We start from the raw sequence: 10,281 nt of genomic DNA, 5'->3' as shown, positions 1-10,281 counted from the left end.
ACAGGTGATGAGGGATGATTGGGTTTCTGTATCTCATATAGTTGAGTCTGGCTTGATTCTTCTATTTAGGTATCCATGTGTTTCGGGGCTTTTGCTTGTGGTTGAGGTGGACTACTCATGTATCCAAACATTTTCCTATTCCTTTTGTTGTTCTTCACGATGTTGATAGAAGTTTATGTACATTTTTGTTCATATTCCATGTCTGGAGACTGAGATAGCTTTATCTCAGAGGTATCCGGTACTGAACTCTTCTCAGGACAGTTACGGAAGTAATGACCTTCATGTCCACATTGATAGCAAGACTTTCTTGAAGTTATTTCTTGACTTTTTCCATGTTTCTCTTTTTGTCTCTTGGACCTGATGCAGCGACGGGGCTGAAACTGTGTGCAGGTGATAGTCCATCCATCAATGTAACACTCATTTGCTTCTTTTTGGAGCTGGGCATCCTTGTGATGTTTCCTTTTTGGAAAACCTAGCAATTCATCATCTGACAGTGCATCTGCTATTAGTTGTTCTTGGGAAGACCATTGACTTTTTATACCAGAAAATAAAATCCGGTTCTTCTGTTTTGTAGTTTCACTTTCGTTTGTACTGATCTGGCGACAAGGAATTCCATAGTACTCACAACAATAACATGTTCCAGGGTCACTTGTCTGTTTGGTTTGGTTGTGCATCCTTTTGTGTCTTCAATGTCTGTTCGTCAACTGTTTTATTTATAGTGTTGTTTTGACTTGCCAATACACCACATTCTTTGCACTTAGTAACATCACTTGTAGTTGACATTATAAGGTCTGACATCTGTATGGGTATGGAAGAATGGAAGGGACGAGAGGGTTGAGCAAAGACAAATTATAGAGAGCAGAGAAAACCCATCTATCTAAGGTTTTACCTAGCTAACTGATGTCATTGTGGACAAAAGTCACACAATACACCAACAATCATTTCAAAGAAGCAAATCAAACATGAACACAAAGGACAATGAATTCAAGCATACCAGCACAACACAATCCAATTCTACTCATTCAACCAAAACAAAAGGTGAGACAAGGCTTGGAATAAGAAAGATATTATAACATCAAGGAGTTAGGTAAGAATTATCAAGGAGTTAGACAAGACATATTTGTTGGTGGCCAAGAGTGAAATAAGATAACCATGAACTATTAAAGTGAGGATAAATGATATAACCAAGGATACGAAGTGGGTTAGGGAGAAAGCATTATCATGGAGAAAAGTAGAGAGGCAAAGGTTTAGTATATCAAGGTAGATATTGCGCAAGGGTGGCAATGCAATGGCATGAAAGCAAAAGTATAAGAATTCAATAGGGAGAAAGCATTATCAAGGAGGAAAGTAGAGAGGCAAAAGTTTAATATATCAAGGTAGATATTGCACAAGGATGGCAATAATGGCAAAAAAACAAAAGTATAAGGAGTCAAGGGTTATATAGCAATATTATGAGTTAGAAAACAACCACAATATAACATCGTCCTTACCGATCTAGTCGAAAACTTAGCACTATAGAACTATCCTATCAACCTAACCAAGAAGAATGGTAATAGATCCAAGAGATCTATAACGAAACTTCTTGCGGGGCGGGGATAAGACAGAGAATGGGGCATCTTCCATAGCTTCTAAAGGGTTCCTTCCGGTAGACTTCACTTTAAGTTCCACAATCCTAACTTGATCATCTTGTAGTGCTTCCGAGTAGAATCTTCTGATAGACCAAAATCAGACTAGAAGAGTTGAAGATAAAAGAGACGAGTTTTTGTATAAAGTAAGTTTTTATGGAGACAATTAAGTCAAGTTTTGAACGACTGACTGGGCTTTCCATTTCTAACTAATTTAGCGACCTACGGTCACATTGCTTTGATACCACTTCTGTCACACCCGTTTCCCAAGGGCAGAGCCGAGTGCATAGCATATGTGTGCCAGGATCTATTTCCACACATATGATGACGTCACAAGTGTAATATATCAAAAGAACAATGCATAAAAGCGTAAATAACAATTATATTAACATATTACACTTCGAACAAACATAATGTCTTAACCTTTATTCATCAAAGTATAGCGAAACAAGGACATCCATCCACAGGAAGATGACCGGGGGTATCACTAGACTAGCATCCATGGAGTTCAGCATCATATCTTCATCTGCAAACTTCTGATCAAAATTAAGCAAGGGTGAGCTCACTTATGGTCGGGGCTCAGCAAGTGGGGGAAAAACTAATGCAGGTTTAACAAGGTGAGGCTAAGGTTCAGCAGTAAGCATTTTAGTTGGTCAACATTTTATTAACAACACCTATATTACTAATAAGTGTGAATCCCAAGTATCCCATTTAAACAGAGGTATAAGAGTATATATAAAAAACACTTAAGTGAAACCACTTAAGCAAACCATTGACAGATCATCGGGTCTCGATTTATTTCCATCTTCAAGTTCAATTATCATGTGGGGAGTCCAGGCTGCTCATAACCGTGAGCACGGCTGATATATCAGTTTTACACTCTGCAGAGGTGGTACAACTTTACCCACAAGCCGTGTATCCCCTCTAGCCTGGGTCGGCCAAAACCCGTAAACACTTCCGAGGTGAGTGGCTAGGGATCCACTATGAGGCTTTCACAAAATACACTTAATACGAAGCAACCCGCTAAGGTTTCTAAAGACGATGGTGGAGGCCCCTGGGTGAGGTACCTTAGACAAGAATACGTCCCCATGTTAACGTGGGTTGCCAACACCTACCGCTCCCCCTCTTGCCCATATTTCAGGTAAGGTTGCCAGGCACTAAGCATATAAAGCTAATTACCAAAGCCAGAGCCATGATAGCACTCGTGGTTGCACTGTTTTCCCGGGTGGTCACTCCATGTTCCAATTAATATGCAATAATCTTGTTTAACCATCGGGTTAACAACAATAATGTAAACTTACCATTTTGGAACATTAATATCATAAGCGGGAGTGACTGCATAAAGTTAAGTTGTAGCAATAGCATAGCTACGAAGGTAAAGTATAATTCCCAGGTTTGATCAAGGAATAAGGTTGGAAAGGTTATCTAAATAGGTAACCCGTCAAATTATGCATATATATTCAAAAGAATAAACTTTATTAAATTTATTGTTTGGGATCAAACAGAGTATGCAGAGGGAGAAGTCCACTTGCCTTGCTTATTGAAAACTCGAGGTTCTTCCATGGAATATATCTTGATTCTCAACTACTAGATCAACCACTGAATATCACACAAACAAACAAGAAGAACAAACACCACTCAATAACATACCACATTCACCATACGTAAAGCTAAAAGAAAATCTAACGAAAACAACGTTTGCTTTTCAAAAACATTACAAGTAATGGCTATAATAAGAGGGTATTCTTTTAAAAAATGTGTGATCTATACTTTATGAAACAAGACATGAGCTTAAAAATATCTTAATTGAAATATACAAATATTAGGTTCACCAAATTAATCTTTTATAAAACGTCATACGTGATATGTTTAAGATTAAGGGTTTATAAGATGATAAAACACGTTATAACAATATTAAACCCTTTAGAAAAGATATATGTTATATATCTAACGTTAATGAGTTATAAAACACATTATTAAACATACTTTTATAACAAGCTCATAAATAACTTTTTATGTGAAAAGATCATAATTATATTATTAATCACCTATTTAAGATGAGTTAGGTTATGGGCCTTAAATGGATTTTCATGAAAAAGATAATGAACGCATAACCATCATTTAATTTCATTAAAAATCACATAGCCTATATTATTATATTTGAAGTCAATATATATAAAGTAACATTTTAAGTTACTAGGTGAGTGCCCGTGCGTTGCAACGGGACCACTACATTGCAACCTTTAGTATCATACAAACTTCTATATATGATAGTACAATACTTGTACATTGCTACGGTTTGTATATATCATGAGAGCTACATGTTAGATCAAGGACACACATAATCGAGAGGTGAAAATTAGATTCCAATACTTTCTCAAGTAGTTTAACTCAAATTTAGATTCCAATGCTTGGACCTATAAACCCATAGAATATATCACAAATATTTGGGGTAGACACTTAGAGATGCATGTCCAGCAAACTATCACATCTTGTGCTGGTGAGCTTAGTAGATCACGAGTTCAAAGGATGTGAAGTGGAGTAGCTTACAACCATCTCCAACTGGCATGCCAAACATAATGGTAAGTGTCTAAGTGGACCTCTAAGTCTCATCAACTTACCAGAGTTCACCTGGTTAAATTGGATCGCATGAACCAATTAATGTCAAGTGACCTAGAAACACAAACACATTTGATTACTGATTAGGCAATCGAAACTGGACAATAATTTTCTTTGTTCAACATCATTTTAACAAACAAATCATTTGTAGTAGTTTACTTAAATTTATTTTTTGAACAATTCACAAAGTAAACATGCCCATGAGAACAATGTGTAGTTATGAAACCTTGACAACTTTTGCACCAGCACTACAAGCAGAAAATAAGTCAAAGAACACAAATATGCTCGATTAACTCAGAACTGCTTTAAATGTACGGCCATGTGTTGTGCTTTTAATCAAAATTAAGCTTCCTCGGCCAGTGTAGGCAAGACCAGGGAAAGCCCACCGCTTCTCCAGTGAGCAGCGTTGGCCGCCTCAGCTTCCAGCGCCACCGCGCCGGTCCTTAAGGCCTGCGACTTGGTGAGGTCCCAACTGCACTGACTCACACCTACTCCGAGGACTCATGTTGTCTCACGCCCTACCTTTTCTTAGATCTGAACCGTCGTCCTTTGTATCTCGGTTTGCTTGATTACAACCGATAAACAGGAATAGTAGATTAAAGACTGAATCGATGGTTTTTGCTTTTTTGAGCAAAACTTTGGTTCACGACCTCTAAACACCGAAATAGAAAAGGACCCAAAAAATGGACCCAAATTTTCAGTCATGAACAAATACCCAGCACGCTAACTGCAAAAATCTATAGAGCAAAGATTACTGAGACTGGCAGTGACAGACTGTACATACCACCATATCTCCAGTTGCCTCGTCCTCGGCCACCGCCACCTCCTCTATTCCGGTTGTAATTCCAGCCTCCATTTCCTGATGGAAAAAATATTATCATCATACATGATTGTATAGAACCAACAAGATTAAACCAAGAAAAGTTGAACATATGAGCTGAAGCAACCAGGAGGACTGAGTGGCGTAGTGATTACAAATGCTTCAACAATGTTATTTAAAAATCGACTAATATGGTACATAAGCATTCATTTTAGTGCACACCATATCCTCCATATCCACCTTGGTTGTAACCATAACCGCCATAGCCACCTTAGCAACAGACAGACTGCTAGTTGCTGCATGCTGGATTCTACCAGTAGCATGCTGCATTCTACAAGTAAGCAGTTCGAACCACATAGACATTGATACTTAGAACGTGTCCAGCAGTTCACCCATATGGTCACCCAAAACACTGTTTTGTACTTGAGTTCCAACCACAACAAACATATTGTCTCAGAAAAACTTGAGTTCCAACCACAACTAATGCAGTGTCTCAAAAGCACTTGAGTTCACACCGACGGTGGCGTCATCCAAGATGGAAGGCGCTGCGATGCAAGGCAATACCGGTGAAAGATCTAAGCAGGGAGATTGGAGGGAGTGTGGATCCTCGATAGGGCTTGTCGGCGTGGACAGATCCATGGCGACAGGGATGCCATTGTAATAAGTACAATGTAACATCTCAATCAATCACACCAAACAAGTCTGAGTAAGCTTTTCAACATTAATTAGGATGGTTCTAAACATAGTTATAAAAATTGGAAGTTTAAGCCAATCATCTGCCAATATTAGTAATATATGGTTTCTCAACAATATATGAATCACTGCTTAGAAACATCTGTCTACCCCACCTAGGTGTGCTAGGTAGTTGGCATAACTGGTGCCAAGCACTTCTAAAAATACTTATAGGTAAATTACAAAGCATTCCAAGTCTGCATGGATTGAGCGAAAGTAATTGGTTCTATGTCTATTTTATAAATCATATCACCAATCAATACAATCATTACTAAATAATATTACTGTAAACACATGTTCTTTTTTGTTTGATTGTGCTCGATGCCTAAATAATCAAGACTACAAGACACAACAATGTCACAGACTCACAGTAATTACATGCAGCTATAATGAAGTGTATGCTGGGGGCAATGAACTACGACAATGCTCATCTGCTCACTCATAAATCTCCATGCTTCTTATTTTTAAAAAATGGAGAAATGTTTTCTTTCATAAGCTCTTACCATTTGGGCACCCTTTTTTTCTCGGTAAAATGTTTCCAGTGTAAGGGGAGCGATAGAATAGAAACAATAAGCATCGATAAAGCTATAGCAGTGAGAACAATGAAAAAAAGTCCTTGACCTTTGCTACGGAAATTCAGTAGAAACCTTTGGATTTGTAGTATGTTCTTTTCAGCATAAAAAAGCATGTCATGCCAATGTTCTGAAAACATAGATTTTTGACATGCTTGCAAAAACCATACTGAGCATCGTTTTTCTTTTGGTGACAAGAGTAGAGTCCAACATAAAATGCAACAATGCTACATGCCAAACCTCGAATAAATAGCGAACAACTACAGAGGACAAAACTAAGCTAAAAAGAAAATTATAGATCCCAGAGAGTGTACAATCGTATCATCTAGATTACTTTAGGGGAGCTCCATACCTAGGTTACGTAGTTGTTCTATAGTTCCTTGCCCAAGAGATTTGTCAAGTTTAAGGAGACAAAGAATTCCAGCAGTGATCCTCCCCATTGCATCAGCCTCAGATCTGCAAAGCATCACAAGGTGCTCTAGTTCTTCTTTTGTTGCAATCGCCTCGATCTGCAAAGCTCAAATGGATAAACAGATCAGAAAGCAGATTCAAATCGACATGTTTAGACAATTGACTAAAATGAGCTCATACTCGTTCTTTGACAGAAAATTTGACATTATCCATTGTCCATTTGGCACCCTCAATCTCGTCTTCGCCAATGACCATGGTAACTTCAACATCAACTCCATGGTCACCAACAGAACTTGAACTATTAAAATCTTTGCCCATCTCATGATTGTTTGATGGTCCTTTTTGAGTGCACTGATCTCTCAGACGAGGTTTTATTGCCTGCAAACCTTCAATTCCAGCCTGCAAGCACAGAACATCAAACAATTAAACGAGAGAGTGACAAGCTGAAACTCAACATTATGACAGTCATTATGATCAGTTAACCAGGCACGTCAAGGGCTTAGTTATATCCCTATAGCTTAAATATCCATCATTCATGCCCAAACAATCAGCAGAGACCTAAGATTTTAAAGTCCAGATAAACAGGTACCCAGTTCAGAGGTGAAACATATGATCGCTGACCGGTATATAGGGAAGGACTGATAGTATTTTTCAGGTATCGTAGTATGGTTTCTGTTACAGTCTTGCAAGACTCAGCTGAAAACTACAATAATAAAACTGTTCCAAAGCTAACACTGAAGCTAATAGGAGTAAATCCAGCCCCTCAATCCTAACCACACCGATGATTTTAAAAACTACATTTTGCCCAATGCAAGGACATTATATGCCTAAGATCCACAAATCTACTCACCTGGAAACTGAATCATAAACCCAAATAGTCAACTCTATCTATTTCAGTTCAAATCAGCAATCAAACAAATAAGATCGTTCACACCTTCTTGAATCTGAAGCTCATGGGCGAGCAAGCAAATCACACGTTCTCGGAGAAGCATCTGTACATTCCCACTGACACCGCGAAATCATACGCCAAGGGCGCTGAGATCCAAGGTTTACCTCCCCAAATGCACCTTCACATACCTGCGTGTGAAAATGCCAATAGCTAAGCAGTAGGGCACAGTAATATCTGAATTTAAGCAGATAACGACGTATGAAAGAATGGAGCAACTATAATTTACTTCCTACATTCAAAATTGACCTTTTCTAGATTTACAGTTTGTTTCGTTATGCACTTGAATATACACTGTCTAAATACGAAGTAAAAGCAATGTATCTGAAACAACCAAAACGTCTTTATAACTTGGAAGGTAGTAGTAGATTATATAATTTACGACATAATGGAACACCTAGACAATTATAATATGCATTGTACGTACCAACTTGATCTGTGCTTTTATGCTTGCGATGAGATGCGTGTATTCATCTATTTGCCTGCAAACGAGCAAGATTTCTAAGGTTAACATCTGGGGAAAAAATGCTGCTTCAGGGACATCCACACAAGTATATAACATGATTAGAGTATTTAACCGTGAAAGCTTTCTAAAATGAAACATCAGCCTATGGATAAATTTTAGTCATGGGAACAAAAATGCAGAAGGGAAGTGTCCGACCATAAAAACGAAACAAACACAGGATCAGGCAAAGAGAACAAAAAACTATGGTGCTAGCAGTCAAGCTTAGACAGCGAAACTTCTCTCTATGAAGCCTAATGTGCATGTGTTTCAATTTCAAGAGTATAATGTGATGATACTTCAGGGTACAGAAATATGAGCAACCACTTCAGAAGATCTGCTTAGATTCAGTTGCTAAATTGCTCTTGAAATTATACGGAAAGATACCTTCCATCGTGTAACAAGATAATACTAACAAGACCATCAAATCTGGGAATATAATTAGTGATTTCGACATGATCATGCTTTTATCAACAGAGAACAAGAAACAAGAATAACTTACTTGGCAAGTCGCACATATCGCTCACGACCAAATTCTTGTAACCATAGGGTAGTGCACACTTCAGTATCATTGGCACTCCCAAATATTCAAACAACAGAACTGATCTCATAAAGAACTTTCCACTACACCCTGTCCGTGATCTCTTGCTGGATGCCATTCAATTGTGAACCCGTCCAGTCGCTAGAGCGAAATAACTGCCATTTAAAGGCTGGACATTGCCATATACATAAAATAGAACAAATGAAATATGTCAGACAGATATCAAATACAATACATATATCAAACACGGAAGACGTAAAAGGCCATCTAGGATTTGGGCATGTTTTCTCCTTTCTGCTTCAGGACTATCGGCCATGGCTGTTTCTGCCAGGTCTTGTAGAGGTCGGTCTTGTCATAGCCGGTGATGACCTCCTCTACGAAGGAGCGTGCGGGAGAATTGGCCTCGCTCACGGAGCAGCAGCGAGGACCGGTCCTCGCACCCACCTCCGCCCTGGCCCCTGGCTACGCCGGTGCCCTGCGACCGCGACACCCTTGCCGGCATCGAGGATGGCCGTGTAGCGACCGTGGGTGGTGGTGTTGGCGATGAGGGTGAGGATGGAGACGGGAAGAGAGAGAGCACGAGCGAGGGATTGCCTGCAGCCGCGACACCCTTGTCGTCATTGAGGGTGGAGCCATGCAATAGATGTGGTTGGTGGTGCTGGCGGCGAGGGCGAGGGTGAAGACAGGAAGAGAGACATCAAGGGAGTGCCTGTGGCCGATCTGAGGAGTTGTTGGGGACAGTGGTATAGGCGGTGTGGGGAGGAAGAGGGTGAGGGGGTGGGGATGGGGGTTTGCATCGCAGGGCGAGATTTGCGCGGCGTTTGCCGGCTGGGATCACGGGAAGGCAGTTTGCGACGCGATGGTGGCATGGACGGGCATTGCGGCCTCGCGGGGGCAGGCGGGGGCGGTGAAGCAAATGTGGACGCCCTCATATAGAAAAGTACAAGATGTTGCACATCCTAATAAGTAATAACTAATATAAAGATGATGGTTGTTATCAGTTACCACAGTAGCTCACAACAAAAGTAACTTAGTAAACTACAGAGAGCCTAGCAATCAAGAAATGTGGTAGAGAAGTTAGTGATTAGTAAAACAGTAAAGTGGCATGAGAATCAAGTTAACATCAATTAAAAAGGATTATCTCCCTCCACCACTCCATATGTATCATGGAGTAAATCAATGTTGTGATGGCACATGACACATTTCAGGTTGGATGGCCTAATAAATAAGCAACACTATGAGTAAACAAACACCTTGACTGCAGTAATGACATCCACCAATACAGGACCGTTGTGCATATGTGCTATATTTGCAGCAAACACAATATGACGAAAAACAATCAACAGTTGGATACCCGTGTCTAAAAGAAAATCCTGCAGCTAATGGAATCTGTATAGCCACAATCAGACACAGACAAAATATCAAGAAACTTACCAACTGATTCTCATTTTTAATGGACAGTTGGTTCATGCTATCAGACAACAATTCAATTACAGATGTGCCATCTGAAACA

The 10,281-nt window shown here is 39.6% G+C and overlaps 1 protein-coding gene across 1 annotated transcript; it reads right to left on the bottom strand.

Moving 5' to 3' along the window:
• Positions 1 to 3,159: 3,159 nt before the first annotated feature.
• Positions 3,160 to 9,655, bottom strand: LOC103650008 (uncharacterized). Its single transcript, XM_008675687.4, has 8 exons — positions 8,730 to 9,655; positions 8,153 to 8,207; positions 7,714 to 7,856; positions 6,960 to 7,178; positions 6,721 to 6,877; positions 5,029 to 5,103; positions 4,247 to 4,298; positions 3,160 to 3,224 (listed from the first exon to the last, which is right to left on the bottom strand). Exons 3-7 carry the CDS (start codon positions 7,732 to 7,734, stop codon positions 4,261 to 4,263), a joined length of 510 nt encoding a protein of 169 aa, XP_008673909.1. The 5' UTR covers positions 7,735 to 7,856; positions 8,153 to 8,207; positions 8,730 to 9,655; the 3' UTR covers positions 3,160 to 3,224; positions 4,247 to 4,260.
• Between the last annotated feature and the right edge of the window lie 626 nt (positions 9,656 to 10,281).

This window comes from Zea mays, chromosome 3 (assembly GCF_902167145.1).
Source record: "Zea mays cultivar B73 chromosome 3, Zm-B73-REFERENCE-NAM-5.0, whole genome shotgun sequence".
Taxonomy (NCBI): Eukaryota; Viridiplantae; Streptophyta; class Magnoliopsida; order Poales; family Poaceae; genus Zea; species Zea mays.
The sequence above is the reverse complement of the archived record's forward strand: the minus strand, read 5'-3'. Positions and strand labels throughout refer to the sequence as shown.

Bases quoted from the DNA above. Each gene is read 5' to 3' on its own strand.
- LOC103650008 (XM_008675687.4), bottom strand. From the start codon at position 7,734: ATGAGCTTCAGATTCAAGAAG. The intron at 6,878-6,959 runs GTATGAGCTCAT...TGAGCTTTGCAG, and splicing joins AATTTTCTGTCAAAGAACGA to ATCGAGGCGATTGCAACAAA. The intron at 5,104-6,720 runs GTATGGAGCTCC...TTTTTCCATCAG, and splicing joins AGAACAACTACGTAACCTAG to GAAATGGAGGCTGGAATTAC.